Source organism: Rhinatrema bivittatum, chromosome 4, assembly GCF_901001135.1.
Source record: "Rhinatrema bivittatum chromosome 4, aRhiBiv1.1, whole genome shotgun sequence".
In the NCBI taxonomy this organism is placed as follows: domain Eukaryota; kingdom Metazoa; phylum Chordata; class Amphibia; order Gymnophiona; family Rhinatrematidae; genus Rhinatrema; species Rhinatrema bivittatum.
Window position 1 is genome coordinate 333,915,490 of NC_042618.1, and position 27,500 is coordinate 333,942,989.

A 27,500-nucleotide genomic window follows, 5' to 3' on the forward strand; every position below is an offset into this window, starting at 1 on the left:
CTCTTCCAGAGAGTCTATCCCTGCCCCTATGAATTTGATTCTTTGGGTTGGGACTAGGTTCAATTTAGCAAAGTTCACAATGAATCCCAGTGACTGAAGGAGCTGAAGAGTCTTCTTGGGAAGACCCCATCACTAATCAATCATCCTGGTAGGGGAAAATACATTAAGATGAAGCTGTGCTGGTACCACTGCTATCTATTTGGTGAAGAACCTTGAGGCCACTGACAGCATGAAATTATATTGGAAATGAGAAGAATCCACAATGAAATAAAGCTATTGCCAATGGGAATGATGGATAGGTATGTGGGCAGACATCTTTCAGGTCCAGGGCACACATTTAATCTCCCGCTTGAATGAAGGACAGGATGGTATGCAATGAAGTTCACTTTGAATTTCTCCTTCAACAAGCTCTTGTTCAAAGTTTTTAAATCCAGGATAGGCCTCAAACTCTGATCCCCTCCCTCCCCGATTTCTTGGGGATAAGGAATTAACAAGAGTAGAATCCCTTGTCATTGTGACTGGGAGAACCGGTTCTATCGCTTGCTGACTGAGCAGTGACTTCATCTTAAGATGGAGCTGGGTTGAGTGAGACAGATCTGGATTGAAGGCTGAACAATGGGGTAAGTGCTGGATGGAGGGAGAAGCACAAATGGTAAACAGACTCTACAATCTTGAGGACCCAGCATTCCTTGATAATCTTCTGTGACTCTTCCAGGAAGAGACGAATCTTCCCCCCTTAGGAGAGGCTTGAGGCTCAAGGCTGGTCAAAAACTAGGCTCAGGCTTGTGTTGGGCTTGTTATGGAGTCTTTGGCTGACGTGTCTCACGTGGATGTCTACAAGCCGGAAGCTGTTGCTGTAGAAGCACAGGTAGTGCAACATACTGTTGAAATTGGCAGAAAGGGTATCTTTAAGTAGGAATTTTTTAAAAGTGAAGTAAGGACATCTCAAAGGACAGCTGATAAGCACCTATGTAAGACTGAAAGGTAACATGCTATTCCTTAATTTGGGTGATCATTTCTCTGAGCTGGTCTACAAAGAGATTTTCCCCAGAAAAGAGCATATCTGCCAACTTCTCATACATGTCCTCTCACAGACTGCTGGTTCTTAAACAGGTCAGTGTGCTCCAATGGCCACTGCAAACAATTTGGCTGTGGTTTCAAATGATTCATACATCAAGCAAAGATGACATTCATACTCGTATGCATCTCAAAGAGCCTGCAGACATTCCAACTGGTCTCCTTTCCTCAACTCTTACATTAAGCTTCAGCTTCTCAATGCAATCATGTAAGTATTGTAGCATGTAAAATTGGTGGGCTGCAATGCAGACATTGAGCATCAAGCTCTGAATACCTTTTTCCTGAAGTTGCCAACAGTCTAGAGTCTTTGCCCAGTGGGTTGTTTGAGAAAATTCTGGTCTTCTTTGCCCATGTCAGGGTGGATTTCACTACAACCAATTAGTGTAGTAGCTGGACTATCCCAAACCCCAGGCTCTGCTAAAGTTTATACATGTACAGCTTCCACGGTGGGGTGGGGAGGGGTGGGGGGGAAAAGAGGGTGTAGGATGCTGGTTTCTCCCACATTGTTTGTAAATCCCACAAAATCAAGTGTACCAGAATCACTATTGACTCAGCTGGAGTTTCCAGGAGAAAAAGAAACCCAAAGACTTTGGTGTGGGAGTTTTTGTCCTTATGAATGCTGACTCCCAGTGCCTTCCCCAATTTGTCCAAGAATCTGAATTCAATAGATCATCAGGTAGCAAAGAGTACTCTCCAGCAGATTAGGGAGTCAAAGGGAATCTCCATCAACCCTTCCTCAGATCCAAGAAGTATGGGCACACTTTATGCAGGAACCCAATGATACAGGCAATCAGGAAGGGAATCCATTGTCTGAGAGGCATATTCCTGGGGCTTGTCCTCAAATTAACAGGATTATACAGCAAGTGAATGGCAGGAACTAGTCTCCACCCCTGGGATCTCTGATGGGATCTCCATCAGTATGAAGATGAGAGGGGCTCCTCCTTGATGGAATAAATCCAATATTATGAACAGGAGAGACTGAAAAGGCCTTCCTTGTCCTCAACTGCCAGTGAGACAAAAAGTCCACTACTTTGTTTATAGGCTGTTGTGTTCTTTGACCAAGAGTCGAGAACTTCTTCCAAAACCAGTAAAGGTTCAACTTGCTGAGAAATTCCCTCTGGTCTCCAAAAGGAGGCCCCTTCCTGGAGCAACTGGACCAGTGGATACATAGAAATCAGTGGCACCATGAAACATATTGGGTCTGGCATAGCCAGGCAACATCCTTGCTCCAGAAGCCTCGATGGAAATACTGCTCTGGAGATGATGGGAGATTAAGTGAAGCCATTCCCCTTCAGGGTCTCCTGCTCTTCTTGAATGCACTGAGTGAATCAATAGGGCCAGGCATCAATGTGTCAATGTAGTTGTGTCAAGGGTCAGTGTGTCGACACAGTATATTATCAACACCATGCATTGATGGGGCCAGGGCTCAATGCACCAGTGGACCTGCATGCAACAGGATGGAGCCAGACCTCAGCCTTGAAGGTACCACCAGCCCCAACATATGGCAATTCTTATGTGCCCTCAAGCCCCATGGGGCCTGAAAAGAGTTTAAAGACTGCTGTGCCTAGCGCTTCTGTACCTTACTTGACCCCAACAGGGCGGCAGGCTCAAAGGCTTCTGCCTCAAAGGGGAGCCCTGCTTGAGTAGCACCAGCTCAAAGATGCTCCTTTCCATGAGGAGGACTGAGTCTGGTTCTTCACAAACCTGTCCATTTTTTAGGCTCTGGATTTCTGAGTCCTCAAAGACATCACAAATAGCCGCAGACACCAATAGCAAATGTCGCGGCTATTTGTGATGGACAATTTCTTGCCACACATGCAGTCTGAAGCAGCTGAATACAATCTTCCTAGAGCTGGACATGATCTAAACTTTCTTCAGTTTTCTTTTTCTTTAAAGACTGGTAGCATTGAAAAATGCTGCTGAGGGGCTGCCAAGGACATGAGGCAACTTCAACAAGTGAGCTGAGAAGTAAAAATAGAAAAACTAGACAAGTACACAACCAACAGAAGATCAGATGAAAAAAAGAATGAGAAGCTCACAAGGCAGTACCTTTATGGGAACTCCCTCACATGCTTAGTATAGCAAAAGCTCTATCAGCAAAGACAGAAAGGTCCTTTCGGGGCCATCTGATGACATCACACATGCGTCATGGATAATTTAACCTTGCCTCTCGACAAAGACATTTTATAATTGGAAACCTTTTTATTTACCACAGATTTCCCCTCTAAAGCTAGGTCTTAAAACTCCAGTTAGAATGAGACCTGGGTTGCTTTGGTATATACTCAGTAAGATAAATGACCACAAGACGAGCCATTTGAAAAATTAAAGAAACCTGTATATCTTATTCTGGTACAGATTAAGTGAAGGAAATGCCCCCCCCCCCCCCCCCCACCTCTCAGTAGAGGTGCCAGTAATATTGGGAATATTACCATGGTTTTCCTGAAAAATTTTCATGTTTTGGAGTTTTGTAATCAGCATTCATTAGCAGTACAGACAGATAAACCCCTCACAAAAGAGATGGGGTTTGAATCGGTGCAGGATTGTGATAGTTTTGCCTTTCCCTTAGAATTTTTAACAAGTTATAATGTTCCAATCTGCCTTGCTGTCAAGTTTTTCAGGATCGGTCTAACAGTACAAATACTGAGGATTTACCTAATTGGCCGACCAAACACTTTGGTATTTTCTTCACAGCGTCTCAGTCCTTCCTCATTTATGGATAGCACCTGTCAAACAGATTTCTGTTAGCAAAAAGTTTGGACTTTCCCACCAAAGAGTATTTCACTTGTAAATATTTTTATGCTCAACTTTCAGATGTAGCTTTCCTGTAGGATGGGCTGTGCTCAGATTTATGAAAGAGGGGCATGTGGAAGGGGGGAATTTTAGACAGCCCGCGTAGAGCTAAAATCTGCATGCACTTTTTACCTGCAGACTTGATCCTAGATTTTCAAGACAGATTTATGTACATATCCATTTTGAAAATTCAAGGGTGTGCATGGGACCTGGCTCAGCATACATGCAGTTACACTGCTCTTGAGAACAGGCATAACTTTGTGCATGTGGATTTATACGCATACTTCTGAAATAGACAGCGGCACGTAAATCCTTTCCTCACCCTCAGCTTACCTGCTTACTATGTAAGAAGTTGTGTTCTGTACATACTTTTACTTGCATAGCCCCATATTTATTTTCAAACAGCAATTTATGCATAGAAACAGGTTTTTTTTTCACATACAATTGGAAACATCAGGCCCTAAATATTTTTCTGCCCATCTTTAAGAGGAAGAGACCCCATCTGAAAATGGCAACCTGTATAGTCTCCAAAGCTCCTGTGCTACATCTATTAATTATGTTGGTCCAACAAAAGGTATCAGAACTCATTAAGATTTCAGTTTTCTCCAAAACCAATGCAGCTACTAGAATTCAGTTCTGTCTAGATAGGAACTCTTTCTTTCCATACTGCCTTACTCCTTATTCCTCTTTTTTTTTTTTATATATATGCCACTGGAACCATGCTGCCTGACTATAATCAGAATGGATCTTGCCATTAGTCACTGCTCTAATTTCTAGCGCATAAACACATGCCCATCCAGCATCACTTATAATGCTGATACACAATCAATTCTAGATAAACTGCATTGTATAAACTCTCTAGAGCTGTCCATCACGTCAGAAAATTCTGGACAGAACTGGGAGAAGCGCCTATATCTTCGTATTTGGAATGCTAGATTCTAACCTTTTAAGAAGTTGTAGAGCACACAAAATTTTGCATACAGATTAAAGTGAAAAAGAAGATCCCATCACATCTGCAAATACAGTGTTACTTTAGAATTAAAGTTATGGGTTCTGATTCAATTTATCACTTTCACTTCTCTTTTCTGACAAATTTGTTTTTTTCATTTCTTGAATACAGCAGAGTTGCTTACCTGTAACAGGTGTTCTTAGGACAGCAGGATGTTAGCCTCACAGATGGGTGACATCATCAGATGGAGAGTATCCAAAGCCAATAAAGGTAACTCAGTGAAGTAATTGAAAAATCAACAATCAGAACTTCACAACTCCATGTTAAACCACAACTTTTCTTGCAGTTACTCCCGGATGTTAAAAATCAGAGGAAAAAAAGACCTCATGACCTCATGTTTGTTCTAGATAGAACATTCAACATGTAAGAGGTGATTTATAATCATCTGTCTTTAAAAAATCTCCAACCTCCAAAACTTTTATTTAATCATATTTTTTTGTTTTATCATTTTTCATTTTCTTAAAACTTATGCATAGTATTGCAATTGTAACAAATTGAATGTTCAGAATTTATGATAGTATCCTTCGGATGCGATAATTTTAATTTATCTGAATCAAGCATTAAATAATGCTGTGGTCATGCCAGATGTGTACTGGGTTCATTCATTATTCTTTGAGCTGACATCAGCTGATGTTTTGCCGTGAGGCTGCTTCAAGGCAGTTACTTCTAAATCATGACGTCCAACATCCGATCCTTTCTCTGTTGAAAGACAGATTATAAATCACCTCTTACATGTTGAATGTTCTATCTAGAACAAACATGAGGTCCTGAGGTCTTTTTTCCTCTGATTTTTAACATCCGGGAGTAACTGCAAGAAAAGTTGTGGTTTAACATGTAATTGTGAAGTTCTGATTGTTTTGTTGATCATCAGATGGAGCCCAGCACAAAAAACTTGTCAAAGTTTCTAGAACTTTGACTGACACACTAAGCATGCCCTTACCTGACATCCAAGCAGGGTCCCTCTTCAGTCGCGCAACACAAAGTTTATGAGTGAAAAAATAAAACTCATGAGAACAACTCCGCAGAGTGGCAAACGGGTTTCCTGAGGACTAACATCCTGCTGTCCTAGGAGAGCACCTGTTACAGATAAGCAATTCTGCTTTCTCCTAGGACAAGCAGGATGGTAGCCCTCACAGATGGGTGAATACAAAGCTAAGGCTGCTCCTGGTAAGGCTTATAACCAACAGGCACCAAAACCAGGTGCCAAAGGGCAGAAAAATAACTGCAGTGCTGTTGGTAACACAGGGAGTCAGCATGAACCCAAACAATGGACCCTAGGCAGGGAGAGTTGGGTTTTTAAGCCTGGAAGAGGTTACGAAGGACAGATTGGCCGAAGTTACTGTCATGTCAAGTATCCTTGTCCATGCAGTAGTGAGCAGCAAAAGTGTGTAGGGAACTCCACGCTGTGGCTCTGCAGATTTCGGCAATGGGAACCGCTCGTAAGTGGGCTACCGATGCCGCCATGGCTCTCACCGAGTGAGCCTTTACACAGCCTCTAAGCTGAAGGTCTGCCTGCGCATAGCAGAAGGATGTGCAATCCGCCAGCCAGATGGACAGAGTTTGTTGGCCCACTTCAATGCCCATTCTGTTCTTGTCAAAGGAAATGAAGAGTTGCGTGGACTGCCTTTGGCCTGCAGTGCGTTCGAGATAGAAGGCCAAAGCCCTCTTACAGTCCAAACTGTGTAGAGCCTGCTCACCTTGGTGAGAATGAGGTCTTGGGGAAAAAGGTGAGTGGCATAATAGCTTGATTAAGATGAAAATCAGTCATCACCTTAGGCAGAAACTTAGGGTGAGAACGCAGGATCAGCCTATCATAAAAACTTCGTGTAGGGCGGATATGTCACCAACGCCTGAAGCTCACTAACTCTGTGAACCGATGTGACCTCCATGAGGAAGAGAACCTTCCAGGTTAAGTACCTCAGATCGCAGGAGTGCATAGGCTCGAACGGGTCCATGCATACCTCACTAGCACCACATTGAGGTCCCAGGGCACAACAGGAGTATGCATAAGGGGGCTTCACCTGAAGCAAGCCCAGCATAAATTGCTCTATTATGGGCTGCACAGAGATGGACATACCACCAATATCTTGATGGTAAGTGCTGATGGCACTCAGGTGGATCCTGACCAAGTTGGTCTTCAGGCCAGCCTCCGAGAAGTGCCACAGGTAGTCTAGCAACTGCGGCAAGGGGTAGGCAAATGGATCCATGCCATGACCTCCACACCGGATGGAGAACCTCCTCCACTTGAGCCTGTAAGACTTCCTGATGGAAGGCTTTCTTGAAGCTATCAGTACCTGAGACATGTCTTCAGAGAGATCAAAGGACTGCAGGACTAGCCTCTCAACATCCATGACATCAGATGGTGCAGCATGCCTCGATCCTGTATGATCAGATCTGGGGAGGTTCCCAGATGGATGGGCTTTCAGACAGGTCCTGCAGGATTTGAAATCAGACCTGCCTCAGCCAATAAGGGGCCACCAGTATTATGGTCCCCTTGTCATTCTGGAACTTCATGAGAGTCTTTATTGCCATCGGAAACAGAAGATATGCATATAAAAGACCCTTGCCCCAGAGCAGGCAAAGTTGTCCAAGGCTAGCTTCCCGTTGCTCCTGTACAGGGAGCAGAAGTGGCTGACTTTGCTGTTGCAAGGGAAGGCAAAGAAATCCACAGTTTGAGTTCCCCACGGGCAGAAGATTCAGTCTGCTACAGAGGTGGGTTCAGCGACCACTTGTGTGGTTGGAACGCCCGATTCTCCCCTGTGGACCGTTGGTTGAATGTCTGAGGCACGAAACCAGGCCATTCTGCAGGCACCAATGCCCACTGCAGCCACCCTTGCCGCTGTTTCAAAAGCATCATAAGTGGACTGCACCTCATATTTGCCTGCCTCCAGGCCTTGCTGCACTACTGCCGTGAAAGTGCCCTGCTGCTGCTGGGGTAGGCATTCCGACAATTCCTGGACCTGGTTCCTGTGATATTGGGTCAGATACAGTTGGCAGGACACAATACGGATGATGAGCATAGCACCCTGAAAGACCTTCCTGCCTAGGGCATCTAAAGTCCTGTGTTCCTGACCTGGTGGAGCAGAGGTGTGGGTGCAAGAGTGCTTGCCTTCTTGAGGGCAGACTCCACCACCACTGACTGGTGAGGGAGATGGCTCCTCTCAAAGCCCAAGGCTTGTTGCACCAGGTAAATGGCATCAGTCTTCTGATTGACTGGAAGAATGGACACAGGGTGCTCCCAGATCCTAAGGAGAAGTTCCTTGAAGATCTCCCTTTGGGGCATCAACAAACTAGAGGACCTCCTGTATTTTGTGCTGTGTCCTCTTTCGTGAGGAGCTAGAATGATATGGCCTTGGCCATAGCCTGGACGAAGCCCGCAAAGGAAAGATCCTCTGGGGGAGAGAGATGCCTCTCATCCGGTGGAGATGGCTCAGAAAAAAGGTCATCTGAGTGCTCCGAGGAAGATGCGGATGTGTCACCTTCCCAGGGAACATAAAGGGGGCTCCTCCTCACTCAGAATTCTCAGGGACCGGCATGAAGAGTCCCTGCCCAAGCCTCTGTTTTGGCATAGAGGGCACTGTGGGCATTGATGGCACAGAGATCCCTGATGGTCTGGGAAAGGGATTGGGGAAGCCCGGCTGCGGTACTAAGGGCCCCGAGGGCACCGTCGGCCACACAGAATCTTTCTCCTCAGAGGGCCTGATAATGGGAATTGCTCCAGAGGACGGCATAGGTGGCCACTGGGAAACCAATGGTTCCCCAGGTACTGGCTGCATCGGAAGTACACCCAGAAGGACGTCTAGATACTAGCAGGAGCGCCAAGAGAAACTGCGCAGGCTCGGGGACCAGCATGGGGACTGGTACCGACAGTGGCTCAATACCCCTCAGGGCTCGGAGCACCACCTGCTGAACCCTGTGGTCCAATTCCTCCTGAAAGTCTGCTGTGGTTAAGACGGATGGAGGAGGAGGCATCACCAGAGCCTCCTCTGAGCCCTGAGGAGGCTCGGTGCCCAGCACCGCAAACAGTGTGGAACATCTTGTACTCCTGGGTCTGATAGAGGTCGGTGCCTCTTCTCCATGGGGTCGCTTTGGTGGCGGCACAGCAGCTGCTGCTGTCGCACTGGTCCCGGAGCCGTGCACCAATGGTGACTGGTGATGATGCTTGCTAGACTTCCCTTGGTGTTCGCTCTGGTCTTTCGCCGGAGCCGAGGAAGGTGAAGATCCTGACGTCCTTGAATGTGACACCGGAGACAGATTATCACTGGCTCCTTGAGAGAGAGACCCGCATCTAATGGCTCCCCTCGGCCTCTAGATGTTTATGCCCCCGATGCCGAAGTAGATGGATCAGATTTTCCGGCAAAAAGCTATTCCATCTTATCCCGCCAGGCACGACGACCTTTGGGGGTCATCTGGTCACACAGATGGCACCCTTGGACATCATGCAATGCCCCCAGGCAGAAGATACAGATCTCATGCGGATCAGTAATAGACATGGTCTGCAGGCATGAAGGGCATCAGCGAAAACTGGATGCCACGAAAAATAGCCAGCAAGTGGTTGATGGCCCTCAGTCTCCGAGAGGCGACTTACCGGGAATCGACCACAAGAAGGGAAAATTTAAACACCTACCGCATGCTGGATGGCACCGATTGAAGAAAAGGGACCCAGTGCTGAGAACGTCAAAAACGAGCGATGAAATACTTTGAAAAGGATGAGTTAAGAGCAGAGCCCCACTACCGCGAGGCAACTACTTCAAAGAAAAAAAAAAGAGACTGAAGAGGGACCCCACGTGGATGCACGGCAAGGATAGTGGCATGCTGGGCATGCTCAGTGAGCCAGTCAAAGTTCTAGCAACTTTGACAAAAGTTTTCCATTCCGGGTAACATCAGATGGAGCCCATCTGTGAGGACTACCATCCTGCTTGTCCTAGGAGAAAAAAAAAAATCTCCCCTCAAAAAAAAAAAAACCAAAACCAAAAAAACCCCAACATTTCACAGCTTGAACAGAGGTTTTTCTCCAGATTAATGAATCATCCATTAAATGATATAACTTAAAATATCATCCTGTGCAGGGCTAAATTTTCCAGTAACTAATAATTTCTATAGTCCTACCCAACATATGCAGTGCTTTAGATATACACATAAGAATTAGTCCATCCTTGCGCAGATCTTACAATCTAGTAAAAACACATATGCAAATGGAAGGTCAAATTAAATGTTTGAACTGAGGAATTATAAGGATGGTTGGTACAAATCTCTGCATGAAACCTTTCTGCTCAATGGAGACAACTTTGGCTTATTTTAAGCTAAAGAAAATTACTTGCTTTTTGATTGCTGGTAGAATATATATCATCTGTATCTAAATCTTCAATCAACATGACAAGCAAAATCAAATGAAAACCTGTATCAAAATACAGATTAATTTAAAGCCGAAAGTATTTTGTACAACTTTGCTTCATAAAGTAGAGTCATATTCAAAATCAACTTTGAGCCCTTGATAGCCAAGTCAAATTGAATTTGCTAATCAAAACAGATCCATGATACTGGTGAAGCAGAGGAAAGATCTGACTCTCCAGAGCAAATCTGGGAATGAGTACAATACAGTCAAACTAGTGAAGCAAATGCTTAGAGAAATAGCTTTAGAGTATCCATGAACAAGTTATATTGGCTCAATTGTCCAAAAGCTAAAGGAAGGGTTTTGGTACTTACATGTCGAAGAAGAGATTCTTCTCCCAGGGCCCTCACTAACCCTTTTGTGTCCATCTGTCCCAATCTCAGCATATAGAGCGGGCGACCGTCTAAAAACAAAATTCAGAGTTATAACTTTCCTCTAAGTTAATAAAATATACAAACATTTTTTCAATTATGAACATAAAATATTCCACTGAGGTTCTGCATCTGTTAGGATTTAATTTTTCTCTGTTTGTGATAGAATAACACCATAAAGAGAACCTAAGGTAAAAATAAATTCCAAATATGAAGCAGGATACTTGGAATGCAAGCAGGATGAAGAATTTATTTAGAAACTTTTATATAACGGTATTAGTGGGGACATCATACCGGTTCACATATTAACAGAAGGCTTGGAAAATACATATCAACAGGGAAAATACATATCAACAGGGAATTATTAGAAGAGGACCCCAATGTGCTTAATTTTAAAGGAATTTTATGGCTTTTGTTTTTTCGCTACATTTTAGTGTTTTCTTCATTTAGTCTATTTCATAGTGAGGAACAATCCAAGTTCTACCTCCTGATATGCCAAAAGACCTCACTCAACCTGAAGCCTTACCTAAACGTTCAAACACATGCTACTGACCATCTCCTCTCAATCAATCACTACCACCCGACACTGGATTATAAACCCAAATTTAGAGTCTCCAATGAGCAGGATCAGAACTCATTCTGTAATGCAACAGTGGCTTAAACAAATCAGTGTGTGATCCAAGACAGATCTGCACCTAGGCTAAGAAGACTACATAAGGCAATTTCTTTAAGCCCCTGCACTATTGCCAATATTTCTCAAAACCCATGACTATTTTTAGATCCGGCAACCTAAGTTTTCTTGAAAAATATCACTTTAACACTCAAATTCTGCTTTCACATGTTAAAACAAAAGTCAACAGCAGAGATGATAATTTCTTAAAAATGATCAAATGCAGGGTTCCAAAAATGCATGCCTTGATTTCTCAGCTGTTGAGAGTTTTTTGGCCATGATTAGGGGCTGGGAGGAAGCAGCAGAGCAATGGGGGGAGAGGGAGAAGAGAGAGAAGGTGGGATAAGAAGAAATGCACACATTTGAAAGTGGATGTACATTTCATCCTTGGCGAGTAATAGATGAATTTTCAAATCCCTGATCATATTTTGATATTGGCAAAATCCTACCAATGTGTCAGAGCCTGATTTATCCAAATTTTTCCCTCTATTGTAGGTCTGTGGGAAAAAATCCTTGAAAAATCTGATTTTTATGCTTTTAAGAGCCGTTTTTTTAATGAATTACAATGCAATTTGATTATGTAACTCAATAACCACAGTGTGGTATTAAGTAAAGAACATTTCTATCAATTCTGCTTTTTACAAATTATGATGAATATGTGAATTAGTGTTAGGGATATGTTATTCATAGAATCTCATGAGACAAGTGGACTTTAAATTTTTTCACTTCGTGTTAGTAATATAGGCCTTTTATAAAAATTAGTGTTACCCAGGTACTGTTCATTGTGAAAGGTGTGGTTCCTATGATACATAGAATCATTAACACTAATGAGATAAAGAAATGCCCACTATAGTGTTTCTGTAGTATGTTTCAATTATCAAGATATGTAGAAATAAAAGTTTAGCGGTAAAGCTGCTGGCGACACCTCTCCATACCTTTTTTTCATAGACTAACTTATCACATTTCTATCTAGCTTTTGAGAGTTATACCACTGATTAGGTCAAAGCATCAGGACAAAGTACAAACCTCCCCATTAGGTTTTAACAGAACAGAGGCATAGCTGCTCCATATATTTCCTCTCTTTAAAGAAAATCCTTTTATGTTCAGGCAGCTCCATTGTCATGCTAATTTAAGCTCTGCTATCTTTAATTATGCAGCTCTCCCTGCAGAACAATGTGAGGGAAAAACCTCTGGCAAGGCTTGCTTTTAAGTCAATCTTATACAATTGAGTCTTCATTTTCAATTCACAGCTGAACCAAGACTAAGGCACCTCTGTTATACTACTGAAGCAGAATGCAATTAGTGAAAGGTTACACAATTAAAACTATTTCAGAACTATTTTGGAACACAGGCAGGAATATCCTTAATATGGATAAATGGTAGATTCAAAATTCTTCTCTGGCCATTAAACATGTTTGGGCATCGCTGTTCTGTGGGACAGTCTTTGGAAACAAGTACTGTACATTCCTGTAAGCACGGGATCATGTTACAAGAACTTTAAGCTGCACATATATTGGTTATGCTAAGAAAGTAATGATCAAGAGATGTTCTTTTGAAAAATAAAGTTTGCTTTTCTGCTTTAGTGCATAAACAACTGCAGGCCGATGCAATATCTGTGAGGGAAAAATGGGCGCTCAGTCAGTCAGTTTCCCTAACTTCACCGCCGTCAAGACTTTAAAAAAATGTTTTCTTCATGTTGCTTTCTGTGGTTCCTCCAACTTAATACCTCCACAATAATTAAGTCTGAGGAACCACAGAAAAGCAGTATTTTCTGCTATTCTGTTCAACCTTTAGGGTTCCTGAAGACAATGCCAGCTCCGGGGCTGGCATTAAATTGAGGGTTAAAATGTGCGCATTGGGCGCACGGTTATTTATTTTACATCAGGGGTACTAGCTAATAGCCTCATCGACATGGCATTTACACACGATCAGCGCTATTAGCTATGCCCACATATGGATGCGCATTTTGGTTGCGTCGATCCCCTTATTGCATCAGGGGTTATGTACACGTGTCCAAAATTTGAATCCAACCGCGGGTTAACCTGTGTGCTAGCTTGAGCGCACTGTATTGCATCGACTTGAGTATGAATAAAAACAGATTAATCCTCCACCTCGGGTGACATGACCTACAAAAGTGGTTTCCATCAGAAATCTTCAAAATCTCAGTGGTTTTCAAGTTCCTTCAGAAAAAATGTAATACTCTGCCACTGCAATTCATACCAGACACAGATTTGAAATTCTTCACAAAGGAAATAAATTCCAGTTTTATTTATTTGGGGGGGGGGGGGGGGGGGGGGGGGGGTGTTCCAATACAGTTCACATTGTAAACTCACAAATAATGTCAAACCTTGAATTATGCACTGGGATCTCAATTAAAACTTCATTATATGGCTCCAGAGAATAATTGTGAAAGAATATCATCCAGTTAACTTGTCCTTTAGTCTCAAAATAATGTAACTGGATCCGAGGATAATTCATACCTCTCCAGCAATTCAAAAACCGTACTCCTCCATTTAATAGCATCTGTCTTCTTAAATCCTAATCTATATTTAATTTTGCTTTTTTTGCTGGAGTATGTTAGCCTTTTGTACACTTCTGATCTTGTATTTATTTTATTATGTTCTTCACTGAGAATAAACTCTTTGGATTCAAGGAATACATGTCCTTTAATTCAAAATGATTTTTTTTTCTGAATAAAACCTATCAGGGTACAATGTGACAAGAAACAGACCCAATCTCAACATGAGGCAAGTCTACACCACCATATATAAAAAAATGCATAAACAAGTCTGCCATTCACATTTCACGTACAACAAAGGTACTGACCCAGTATGCATGTTCTTCTGTACCATACCTTAACAATACAAACAATTTCCATTTTCACCTCGTCTCAGTATGCTGAAACATGACTCTTCGAATGCCTTGTTCAGGTGCATCCAAAAGGTCAAGCCAGTAAACAGAGTAGAAACCAGCAATATAAAATAAACCCCAATCACTATTCTAGTCTCCCCCATAACTACTTCAATTCCAATATATTACAAACTGTTCAATATCTGACTCCTGGCCCAATGGGATAAACTATTCTCATAAAGAGTAGTATAGCGCTATATGAGTTCATGGAACCTTGTCTTAGATTTTTCAATGATTGAGGCTTCAGAATTAATCAGATCATCATATCATAAGAACATAAGAAAATGCCATACTGGGTCAGACCAAGGGTCCATCAAGCCCAGCATCCTGTTTCCAACAGAGGCCAAACCAGGCCATAAGAACCTGGCAAGTACCCAAAAACTAAGTCTATTCCATGTAACCATTGCTAATGGCAGTGGCTATTCTCTAAGTGAACTTAATAGCAGGTAATGGACTTCTCCTCCAAGAACTTATCCAATCCTTTTTTAAACACAGCTATACTAACTGCATGAACCATCCTTCTTTATTAAACAATTGCTTGCAGATAAATAGTTTAGCCCCCTGACACAGATCGTGTTTCGCCACAAGGGCTGCGTCGGGAGGGACAAAGCCCAAAAGCCCAGTGTCGGGGGACCAAAAGATTTATCTGCAAGCAATTGTTTAATAAAGAAGGATATGTTGATCTAATTAATTCTTAAGCCTCAATCATTGAAAAATCTAAAGACAAGGGTCCATGAACTCATATAGCGCTATACTACTCTTTATGGTTTAAACCTAATCGTATACCGCTCATCGTCTCCACTTCTCATTAGCTGTATACTATTCTCGTACCATTAAAAATTCTTTCGTACAACATGAAAATCATTAGCCAAACCCAGGGATTCCATGTACATCATATCATGTAAGGAATTTCTCCATTGCCAATAAGATGGTGATGTTTCATTTTGCCACACTAGTAAGATCAATTTCTTCCCTAAAAGGAAAGCTTTCCGTGCAAAAAGAATATCCCCCTTCTTCAAAAAATATTTGGAGAGATCCTTTTCAAATAAAATCAATCCAGGTGAAAATGGAATACTATAGCCCAGCAGGTTATACAAAAAGTGTAAAACCTTTCATAACTTCATGCTGTGATCACAACTCCAAAAAGCATGGGACAGTGACCCTTTAGGCTGTTTACATTTTACACACCATAGAAATGGTCAGTTTAGCATGAAAAGCCAGCGATTGGGAAATATAAGCCCCATGGAAGAACTTAAATTGCAATTCTCTCAGATACATATTGGAAAAAAAATAGCCTTTAAGCCAATAAAACCTGACAATCTCTTTTACTGAAATTAAAAGAAATTCCCATCATTGACTCACTGGTATTATCTTTGGCTACCTTCTGGAGATCTTTATAAAGAAGTGATATAGATAAAAGTCTCCTCTCAATATGAAAAAGATCTTCTATTTTCAGGACAGTTTCTTGTGTTAAGTTCCCTTTTGGTATGGAACAAATGTTTCAATTCTAAATATGGAAATAGAGCAGTACCCAGTAACCCAAATTTGATTTTGCAACTCCTGAAATGAAAGGCACGAGCCATCCACAGCCAAAACATTTTGCAGTGTAATAATGAACATAAGAACATGCCATACTGGGTCAGACCAAGGGTCCATCAAGCCCAGCATCCTGTTTCCAACAGTGGCCAATTCAGGCCATAAGAACCTGGCAAGTACCCAAAAACTAAGTCTATTCCATGTTACCATTGCTAATGGCAGTGGCTATTCTCTAAGTGAACTTAATAGCAGGTAATGGACTTCTCCTCCAAGAACTTATCCAATCCTTTTTTAAACACAGCTATACTAACTGCACTAACCACATCCTCTGGCAACAAATTCCAGAGTTTAATTGTGTGTTGAGTAAAAAAGAACTTTCTCCGATTAGTTTTAAATGTGCCCCATGCTAACTTCATGGAGTGCCTCCTAGTCTACTATCCGAAAGAGTAAATAACAGATTCGCATCTACCCGTTCTAGACCTCTCATGATTTTAAACACCTCTATCATATCCCCCCCGTCAGTCGTCTCTTCTCCAAGCTGAAAAGTCCTAACCTCTAGTCTTTCCTCATAGGGGAGTTGTTCCATTCCCCTTATTTTGGTAGCCCTTCTCTGTACCTTCTCCATCGCAATTATATCTTTTTTGAGATGCGGCGACCAGAATTGTACACAGTACTCAAGGTGCGGTCTCACCATGGAGCGATACAGAGGCATTATGACATTTTCCGTTTTATTCACCATTCCCTTTCTAATAATTTCCAACATTGTTTGCTTTTTTGACTGCCGCAGCACACTGTACCGATTTCAATGTGTTATCCACTATGACACCTAGATCTCTTTCTTGGGTTGTAGCACCTAATATGGAACCCAACATTGTGTAATTATAGCATGGGTTATTTTTCCCTATATGCATCACCTTGCACTTATCCACATTAAATTTCATCTGCCATTTGGATGCCCAATTTTCCAGTCTTACAAGGTCTTCCTGCAATTTATCACAATCTGCTTGTGATTTAACTACTCTGAACAATTTTGTGTCATCTGCAAATTTGATTATCTCACTCGTCGTATTTCTTTCCAGATCATTTATAAATATATTGAAAAGTAAGGGTCCCAATACAGATCCCTGAGGCACTCCACTATCCACTCCCTTCCACTGAGAAAACTGCCCATTTAATCCTACTCTGTTTCCTTTTAGCCAGTTTGCAATCCACGAAAGGACATCGCCACCTATCCCATGACTTTTTACTTTTCCTAGAAGCCTTTCATGAGGAACTTTGTCAAACGCCTTCTGAAAATCCAAATATACATATCTACCGGTTCACCTTTATCCACATGTTTATTAACTCCTTCAAAAAAGTGAAGCAGATTTGTGAGGCAAGACTTGCCCTGGGTAAAGCCATGCTGACTTTGTTCCATTAAACCATGTCTTTCTATATGTTCTGTGATTTTGATGTTTAGAACACTTTCCACTATTTTTTCCTGGCACTGAAGTCAGGCTAACCGGTCTGTAGTTTCCCGGATCGCCCCTGGAGTCCTTTTTAAATATTGGGGTTACATTTGCTATCCTCCAGTCTTCAGGTACAATGGATGATTTTAATGATAAGTTACAAATTTTTACTAATAGGTCTGAAATTTCATTTTTTAGTTCCTTCAGAACTCTGGGGTGTATACCATCCGGTCCAGGAGATTTACTACTCTTCAGTTTGTCAATCAGGCCTACCACATCTTCTAGGTTCACCGTGATTTGATTCAGTCCATCTGAATCATTACCCATGAAAACCTTCTCCATTATGGGTACCTCCCCAACATCCTCTTCAGTAAACACCGAAGCAAAGAAATCATTTAATCTTTCCACGATGGCCTTATCTTCTCTAAGTGCCCCTTTAACCCCTCGATCATCTAACGGTCCAGCTGACTCCCTCACAGGCTTTTTGGTTCAGATATATTTTAAAAAGTTTTTACTGTGAGTTTTTGCCTCTACAGCCAACTTCTTTTCAAATTCTCTCTTAGCCTGTCTTATCAATGTCTTACATTTAACTTGCCAATGTTTATGCTTTATATTATTTTCTTCTGTTGGATCCTTCTTCCAATTTTTGAATGAAGATCTTTTGGCTAAAATAGCTTCTTTCACCTCCCCTTTTAACCATGCCAGTCAGTAAAAAATTGTGACTGAGAACCAGGTAAAAAAGCCAGAGATGGAGCCTGGCATGGAAAACTGTCAAAGTTTCCAGAACTTTACTTGGCATACTGAGCATGCCCTATACCATGCGGGGTCCCTCTTCAGTCTTATAGAATTAGATTGGAAATAAAGGAGAAACCCAACTCTACAGGTTGGCAGGCGGGTTTCGTGAGGACTTTCATCCTGATGTCCTTGGAGAACACCCTTTACAGGTAAGCAACTCTGCTTTCTCCAAGGACAAGCAGGACTGTATTCCTCACACATTGGTGAATTCCTAGCTACAGACTGCTGCCCAACACAAAAGGGGACCAGATGACACCTAATCAGGTGCCAACGAGTATAACAGTGCTGTTGATAACAGAGGGGGAGACAGTCTGAACCAAAACAATGGGCCCTAAGCAAGGAGAGTTGGGTTTTACACCTCAAAGAGATTCCGAAGGACAGACTTGCCGAACCTACTGTCACATCAACCATCCCCTATCCAGACAATAGTGAGATGCGAATGTGTGGAGAGAACTCCACGTCACAACCTTCCAGATCTCCTTCACAGGAACTGCTTGCAAGTGGGCCACCAATATTGCCACGGTTCTGACAGAATGAGCCTTGACATGACCCTCGAGATGCAGTCCCGCCTGGGCATAACAAAGGAGATGCAATCTGCTAGCCAATTTGATAGTGTTTGGCAATGGCAACTCCCAACCTATTCTTATCAAAAGCAATAAAAAGTTGGGTGGACTGCAAGGGCTTCTGCTGCTCTAGATAGAAGGCTAATGCTCGCTTGCAGACCAAACTGTGCAGTGCTCGTTTGCCTTGGTGCGAATGGAGCCTAGGAAAGAAAGTTGTCAGAATGAAGCACTGGTTAAGATGGAAGTCCATCATTACCTTAGGGTGCGTGCACAAGACCAACCTGTCATGATAAAATTTAGTATAAGGTAGATAAGTCACTAAGGCCTGGAGCTTGCTGACCCTGCATGCTGAAGTGACTGCCACCAAAATTATGAACTTCCAGATCAGGTATTTCAGGTCATAGGTGCGCAGCAGCTCAAAAGGAGCCAGCCGTTTGAATCCATTTCACTCCAGTTGGAAGAATAATTTTTAGTCTTGCTGGAAATAGGAATGCGAACATCACTCTCAAAATTATATAGTTTTGAACCGACTGAAGCAAATTCCTTTCTTTGTGCAGCCTGTCAGATGAAATAGTCATGAAAAACCAGCATTTTACGATTATGATGTAGTAATGTTTTCTAGGACCGTAATGCCTGAAGAATCTGTTTTATGGCAAATTCCAAAATTCTGGCAATATCCACTCGTGGACAGCCTGCCCCCCCTCCTTCCTCACGCCCAGATGATGAGCCCTTTTCAATGCACAGCAGCCCTCGAGTCAGAGAGGCCTAACTTCTTGTTCAGCCAGTTCAAGGAAATGCGACAAATCAGACTCACCAACTGCTTCAGAGATTCCAATAAAATATAAGTTAAGGCAAGATCTGTTTTCAAGATCTAGCCATTCGCCTTGTTTGTGAATCAGAGTTAAGGCAGCAACTTCCTCCATAGCAGCATTTAATGCGTCATGATTGTCAGATGCATTGTTCCACATCAGCGAATCAGATCATAAGCAGTCATCCTCCTATTTACTTCATTTATTTTGTCCATGATTTTATTAAATTTTGAAGTAAATGCCTCCACTACAGCTGCCTTTAGGTCAACAATCACCGGCATATGGTGTTCTTCCTGTTCGCCATTTTCCCCTTCATCGACTTGTCTTTTTTAGTAACTCTTGAGCATTACTGTGCCACTTGTCTTATTAAGGCTCTTAGATGTCCCCATCGTTTAAATGAGATGACAACGATTTAAGCAGCGATGGAGGCCAATTTGGGAGGACCAGGATCAGAGCGAAGCAATTTACATCCTGCTTTGCCTACTGCACCACTTGATCCCAGCAGGGATAGATGTCGGAGCATAACAATCATTTTGTTACAGTGCATAGTCAGATACACCATCCCCAGTCGGGTACTGAAGTGAGCTTCCAGATATTCCAGGGATTGGCTTGGCTCCAGATGACTCTTTGCAAGGTTTGTTACCCAGCCCAGCGATTCCAGATGCTGCAGAACCCGCTGGACTAAGCGAACACACTCCACCTCCAACTTTGCTCGTATCAGCCAATCATCCAGGTACGAGTGCAACAGGATACCTTCCTTCCTGAGAGCCGCCGCCACTACCACCTTCACTTTTGTGAAAGTGCATGGCGCTGTCACCAACCCAAAGGGAAATATTCGAAAACAGAAGTGTTCCCCTAGTACCATGAACCTCAGAAACGTCTGGTGGTCAGTCCAAATGGGGATATGCAGATAGGCTTCTGACAAGTTCAACACCACCAGAAACTCCCCTTTTGTGAACCGCAGCTATCACCATATGCAACTCCATCTGAAAGTGCAGCACTTGTAGGGAAGCACTGACCTTCTTCAGGTTGAGAATGGGCCAAAAAGTGCCTTCCTTTTTGGGCACCACGAAGCACATGGAGTAACGACCTTGTCCCCTCTCCAGGGGAGGCACTGGAACAATGGCTCGCAGAAGCTGCAGATGCTGCAACGTCTCCTGCTTGCTTTGGGAGATGCAGCGGGAGATTACAAACACGTCCCTGAGCAGCCAAAAAAAATTTTTTTTTTTTTTTTTTAATTTTGGCCGAAAAAAATTCTAAACCATGGCCTTCTCTCACCACCTGCAGGACCCACTGATCGGATGCTAGTTTGGGTCCACTCTTCATAAAAGAGGACCAGCCTCTCTCCAATAGCCTCTGGAGAAGAGTGGACCCGCACGCCTTCATTACCCGATCTTGTTTCTGCGCCCAGCTTGGGTCCCACTGTCCCTCAGGGGCCTGAAAGGACTGCTGTCGACCAGAACTCTGCTTTGGGGCAGCTGGCGCCCGACTCCTGCCAGCACGAAACCTCCTTGCCTACCAAAATCAACAACATAGAGGAAAAAAAGCTTCTTGGGGTTCTTCTTGTCCTCAGGCAACTTGTTACCCTTCGACTCCCCCAATTGCTTCATGAGCTGCTTCAGATTCTCTCCAAACAGCAGCTTCCCCCTTAAAGGTCAGGTTAGACAGATGGGCCTTAGACCACACATCCACCGACCAATTTCATAACCACAGTAGCCTCCTCGTAGCTACCACTGAGACCATGCTTCTGGGCATTCGCCACACAGGCTGCTCCCCCTTCCAAGTGGGCCACTTGTGCCATTTCATGGTCATTCCCGACTTACTGTGCTCCTGCATCAGACTGCCGAAAACTGCCACACACAGGCTTAGAGCCGAAACTGCAAACTGCCTTTTAAGGAGGATTTCCAGTTTCTGATCCTGAATATCCTTCAAAGCCGCTGCCCCTGCCACCGGAATGGTAGTCTTCTTGGTAACCGCGGATAACACTGCACTCACCTTGGGAATTTTCCACGACACCACGGTGTGCTCCGGCAAGGGATATAATTTGGCCATAGCCCCGACTACCTTCAAGCCTGCTTTGGGAGATTCCCACTCATGATCCACTAACTTCACCATCAGAGGTAACAGGAAAGCCTTAGGGGGTCCCCATAATCCCTCCAGGATAGGGTTCACCCCCCTCATTGTCAGACTCCTCCTGAACGACCTTAATCCCCAGCTCTTCTAGAACCTGTGGGATCAACTGGCCCAGCTCCACCCTGTGGAACAAACAGACCACCTGAGGATCATCCCCATCTACAGCCAGAATCTCATCCGGATCCTGCATAGGATCCCCTACAGCACTGATAGGATCCTGTCCCAGATCCAGTGGATCCAGCAATGTACCAACAGGGTCCCTACCTGGATCCACTGGACCTCTCTGTACCTGATCCAGATCATCCGTCTCAGATGTGTCTTCCTCCACCATGGACCTCTTGAGACCCAAAAGCCTCATGAAACCTCCTGACTCCGTCGGCTTAGACTTCCTAGGCAAAAACCTCTTGGTCCCAGCTCTCTTCCTAGCCAAACAGGCCTTATGTATCAAAAGGACAAAATCCGGAAAGAAAGTTTCTGGATCTGAAGAAAAGTGTGTGTGTGTGGGGGGGGGGGGGGGGGGGGGGGGGGCCCAGGTCTACATTCCCCTGCCAACAGCAGGGTCTTGTTCTGCAGGAAAAAGCATGGGAGGGGAGTCCTGAGGCCTTGAAACAGTCTGGCTCCCAGCACATGTGTGCTTGTACCTCAGACCCTCCCCCGAGGCCTCTAAACCTTGCACTGCCAAAGTCAGGCTCCTGCCGTCCCCCGGGCGCCCCCGCCGCTACGGAGACGCATTCTCTGGCTGCATCAAGGTGAGAGTGCTTCGAGACGCAACAAGCTATCCCACACAGCTTGGGAGGTGCCATGCTGACAAGTGGGCCTAAAAATAAACCCTGCTTGCTAGCACTGCAGATGGCGCTGTCCAGGTGCTGAACCAGCCCCACCGGCGGACACACACGGCCCCACTCACCTTGAGCTGCATCCCAGCAGTAAAAACTGAACTCAGCTGCTACAGCACAAGCTAAAGCTGCTCTGTCCCTTCTCTCTTTTTTTTTTTTTAAACAACTTAAAGGGACACAGACACAGCTGGGAAAGAAAAAATACTTCCATGCTTCTGGTGAAGAAGACTGAGCCCTGGCAGGCAACAAGGACCTACAGGGGATGAGGGAACCGGAACCACGCGCTGTCACCCTGCCTGAAGATATGGGCAGAGCTGCTCCAGGGATCACCAACCCCCTGCTCTACCTGATGGATGGCCCACGAAGGATCCTAACACCTCGGGGAGCTGAAACATTCCCTGTTCTTATCCTTGAAATTTCTTGAATGCTTCAGAGTGCAGATTTGCAGCTCCACCATCTGCTGGAAACTGACTGCAGGTGGTACTCTGTTATGAAGCAGCGCCTCAAGGTTTTGTTCTCTGTCTCCATCTACTGGTAGGGATGCATAAATTCACTTGTCTGGACTGATCCGGGGTATGAACAGGAAAGCACTATTGTCTCCCTCACCTTGAAAAACATTGTGTAAGAGAACAGCACACCTCCCCACTGAAACATGCCCACTCAAACCAATAAAGAATAGTAGCAGCCATTAACACCCACAATCCCAATGCCCCCTCCCCCCCAACCCCACTCAAGATAGATCCACTTCCCTTCTTCATGGATCACCTCCTGAAGGAAAGAGGACATTGTGCCAACTAGCCACTCTGCTACTAGCCCCAACCAATAGTGAACAAACAGTATGAAATAAAGAGAGGTACCCCTCTCTCCCCCTTGCAAAAATAATCAAATCTGCTGAGAAACAACTAACACTACCACTAAGCCCTTATAGACCTCATAGTAAACAACCATTCCAGATCTCAGAGTGACCAGACACTTCAAGCTAGTGGATCCTTAAATGAATGTGAGCCAGAGTGCCTCAGAAGCCTTCTGCCTCCCTTGTCGCCACCTTGGAGTATCACTATGCAAACGTCCACTGTTCGCAGTTGGTACATTGGTATTGGAGGAAGACACACCCAGACCTGCTGCTTGTAAAATGTTCACTGCATTCGCCACTGTAGATACACGCGAGGACACTCCAGCAATACTGAAGCTCAGGCCAAATGGAAATAGCCACCTGTACTTGATATTATTGCCAAGGAGCACAGCCATATCTCAGAACTCTCTGCACTTGCGGATGATGGAAATTGCCAAGTCCAGGTAGATTTCCACTTTATGGCCCCGACTTCCGTGCTGTCATGGCGACTTCCTCTTTTTGAGAGAAGCTATGATAGCAAGCAACTATATCACACGGCAGATTATTACATGCCACCCCCAATGCTCTGTGTGCCCTCTCCAGCTTTACCACAGGGGCCTCCACAGCCTCCGATTCCAAGTTCATTATTGGTTTGCAAAAGTTTGAGTAATTTTCCAGATGGCCAACTCTGAAGCCTGGTCTTCCAGCCAAACCTCAGATTCCTTGACCCGCCTCCCCAGATCAGCAATATCACTCTTCATATCTGCCACCAGGTCACTAATCTCCTTTTTAAGACCAGCCATGTCGCTGCTCAGAGCTCCAACCCAGCTCTGAAATTCAGTTCTGCTCGGCGCACCATCTCCCGCGCCATCACCAAGATCACGGCTCACCTCCATCGGCTTATGGTCTGCCTGCATGGCGCCGTCCGGGCCTAGCTCGAGGGGATGCGGCAGAGTTCATGAATGAGAACTTTGTCAGATCCACTTCCTTTTGGTGCACTGCCATACCCCAACCGATCGAAGCAGGTCACTGAAAAAAACCCTAGTCTCTGTGCCGCAGTTGCTCGATGATAGAGGATTTAGCAAGGTCAGGTCGGGAGCTTCAGGTTTAAGCAGCCATTGCTGCCGAAGATGTCACTTCCTTCCAGGCATTCCCCCTTTTAAAAGGCACAATCTCATCTGCTGGATAATCTATGTCCCCCCTCCTCTTATCCAGCCAATTCCATATGACAGTCCCAGACAGTGGAGTGCTCTAGCACTCCAAATGCTTCCAAAGAGAACCTAAAAGTTCTTCTGTGCAAAGATATGGATAAGGGATAAAGGAGAAATCCAATAGGTGCTACCCAAGCAGGACCATTCTGGGATTGTTTCTAAACAGGCTACATTAATCTACAGCCTCACTTGCCTAATTTAGCCTTAAAAGACCCTATGGGAAGCTTCATTTGTGTAAAGAGGAAAACCACAACTTCTGCTGGTTGTTCCCTCAATTGCTCAGCTATTGGAGAGGGCAGAAGAGTTGAGTTCCAACATATATACAAGGTCACCTGCTGAAATAACTCTATAGAGAACTGGAGCTATGCAGGCTCTGCTCTGCCTGAGGGAAAATAAATAGTTCCCATGGAACTTCCCTGTTTGACTATCAAAGGGAAGTAAGAGGTAAAGAGATTGGCATACTAGATTTATTTATTCTTGGCACAAATCAGCAATAAAATGTCTGCTGATCCAGCCAAAAAAATGTGAATGCCAACCAGTCCCTGTTCCAGATGTACTACAATGCTGCATTCCACTGTAGGGGCCAGGATTCTATCTGTGGAACCCATAGTTTTGCTCTTGACAGGGTGCTGACTTGCTATAGATCGCACTTGCCCACCTGGTGCCTGCCTACTCACAAGCTAGGCAGAATGCACCCACTTACATTCTGTGCCTCCCTCTTTTTACAGCCTTAAAGAAGCAGGGGAGAGAGAGCGCTCCCCTCAGACCTTGACAGAGTCCAAATCCAGCATAGCACTAAAGAAGAATGGGAGGCATCCAGGGAAAGAGGCTATGAGGTAAGTTTTTTTTTTGGTTTTTTTTTTTTTTTAAACTTCACTGCCTCTCTGTTGCTCTTCCAGAACAGAGTGTACTGTCAAGTAGCTCCTGCAGCCGGACCCAATAAGGGAACAGAGTCACTTGGGACCGCCCAGTGCCTGACCCTTTAGTGCTGGAATTCAGATCAACTGAGCCAGTTCCCAAAGGTGAAGGAAGAATCAATCCTACGTGGACCATCACCCAGAGTGCCCCCAAGACTGCCTATGCTCCCTAGAAACCTGGGCCTAAAGTCTTCCCAGGTGTAGCCTGTGCTCCACTGGGCATCTAAGTCTAAAGTCTTCTTGGGAGCAGCCTAATCTGAGCTGCAGCCCATGTCTGCACCATCTGCTGGAGACAGAAATACCAAAATACTGAAGGCAGCACCATACACCTATTGGGAGAGTGAAATCGGCTTTCAGCTTTTTTTTTTTCTTTGTCCATCTGCTGGCAGGGGGAACATTACCAACTTGTCTGGACTGGTCTGGTATGGATAAGGAAACATTTCATTCCACCCATTTAAACATCTTGCTCGATTGTGCCCATGTTGACACCACAAATTATAAAGACAACAAAGCATACAAAAATTATCTGTAACACATTTACCAATATCAATTTAAAAGTAAATTAATGTATACTGGAATTCTAAAGTTCTCCCATGGGGGCAAAACATGTGGACTTGTGTCAAACCTTTGTCATGGTGATGCCAGCCTCCTGCGTAATAATCCTGCAGTACTTGGGGAGCGTTCCATGTCTCCAGGAGGTAGTCCACTTGGTGCTGTTTACGCCATGTTAAAGATTGGCATAGGATCTCCCGAGCCTTGTCAATATTAAAGTCTCGAGCACGCAAAAATCGTAGAATATGTTCATCCTTGGGGATCTACAAATATTTGTATAAAAAATTAAAGACACCTGGTGACTTTCTGATGCCAGAAAACCCAACCTCTTCACATACTGACTTTCCTGGACTGATGTAGTCTGTTAACTAAACTAGATGCATAAATATTCTCTGCAAAAAGCAAGCAGCTTATGAAGTTTCTACTTAAACTTTCCTTTGCTTCCAGAACATTCAACTTTGCACCCTTTTCTTTTATATATTAAAAAGAATCAAGAGGTCTGAATTATCTTCACCTCAAATATTTCATCCACTAACATTAATCCTATGCTATTAATGAAAGATAATCATCAGAAGACTTTTTCAATAACTGGATAAGAGAGACCCGGAAGGGGAAGTGCACAGGTGATAAATGGCAAGTGTTTTCCTAGTTTACCCTTTATAATATTTAGGTTTAAATCTTTGTAGGCACACTTGATTCAAGCTGTGTATCAAACAAATGTCCAGAAATTTAAATAAAAAAGGAATAGTTAAAAAAAAAAGTGCAATGTGGCTCAGTAGCTGAGTTGCATGGAGAACCTTGGGTCAGATCTTCTCTGCTCTGGGTGAGCCAAGACCAGGAATACTGTGGCAACAGTGTTTATAGTTCCTGAATGGGGGAGCTGGGGAGCATCCCAGTCATTGCTCAATGGCATCACCAAGTACCTGGATTTAGGGTCCAATGTTTGCAAATGGTTTTCTGCTGAGAACTCTTTACAATGACTAGGCCAAGTAAGTTGGGAGGAGACATAAAAAGGGAAAAGCATCCGGTGGTTGCAAATGAAGGCTCATGGTGTTGTAGTTCAGAGACCAGTGCTGACTGAGCAGCAAGTACAGGAGGAAGAAACTGCTGGTTCAAAAAAAAAAAAAAAAATCCTAACCCCCTGAAATTGTGTACTGTTATAGTTTTCCACTGGATAGGCAAGCTAGCATATACTTTGCAGATCATTTGTTAAAAAAAAAAAAAATGCAAATAAAAAATAAACCCCACACACAGACTTGAGAAAATATTCACACACTTTAAAATTATACAAGTTTCACAAAGTCCATTTTTTTCTTTAATGGATTAGATAATTGTCTTTCCTAAACAGACCTTTCCAATGAAAGAGACCGGTCACAAATATAACTGTTATTTAAATACTTAAGATGTTTGACAAAAGTATGCTATTTAAAAGTCTGAAATAGCTGGATTTAGTAATACATGCAAGAGTTCAGACTGCTGACTCTGCAGGAAGCGATTGCCAACAAATGAGCACTAAAGTAAGGAGGGCAGATTAGTACACCACTGACCAGTGACATAGATTTGTTAATAAAGTCTCCTCTAGATTAGTATCAATTTCTGGTCAGCTGAGAAGCTATAGCCTATTTAATATACTGTGCATTTGATGAATA

The 27,500-nt window shown here is 43.7% G+C and overlaps 1 protein-coding gene across 2 annotated transcripts in view; it reads right to left on the bottom strand.

Annotated features, from left to right (window-relative positions):
* SEC14L1 (SEC14 like lipid binding 1) overlaps window positions 1–27,500 on the bottom strand; it is a 152,791-nt gene that overhangs the window by 37,414 nt on the left and 87,877 nt on the right. For both annotated transcript variants that reach the window (XM_029600393.1, XM_029600394.1), the window contains exons 9-11: window positions 25,925–26,114; window positions 10,583–10,671; window positions 3,730–3,800 (exon numbers count right to left, since the gene is read on the bottom strand). In XM_029600393.1, the coding sequence (XP_029456253.1) occupies window positions 3,730–3,800; window positions 10,583–10,671; window positions 25,925–26,114 (350 nt within the window). The remainder of the gene's footprint in view (window positions 1–3,729; window positions 3,801–10,582; window positions 10,672–25,924; window positions 26,115–27,500) is intronic.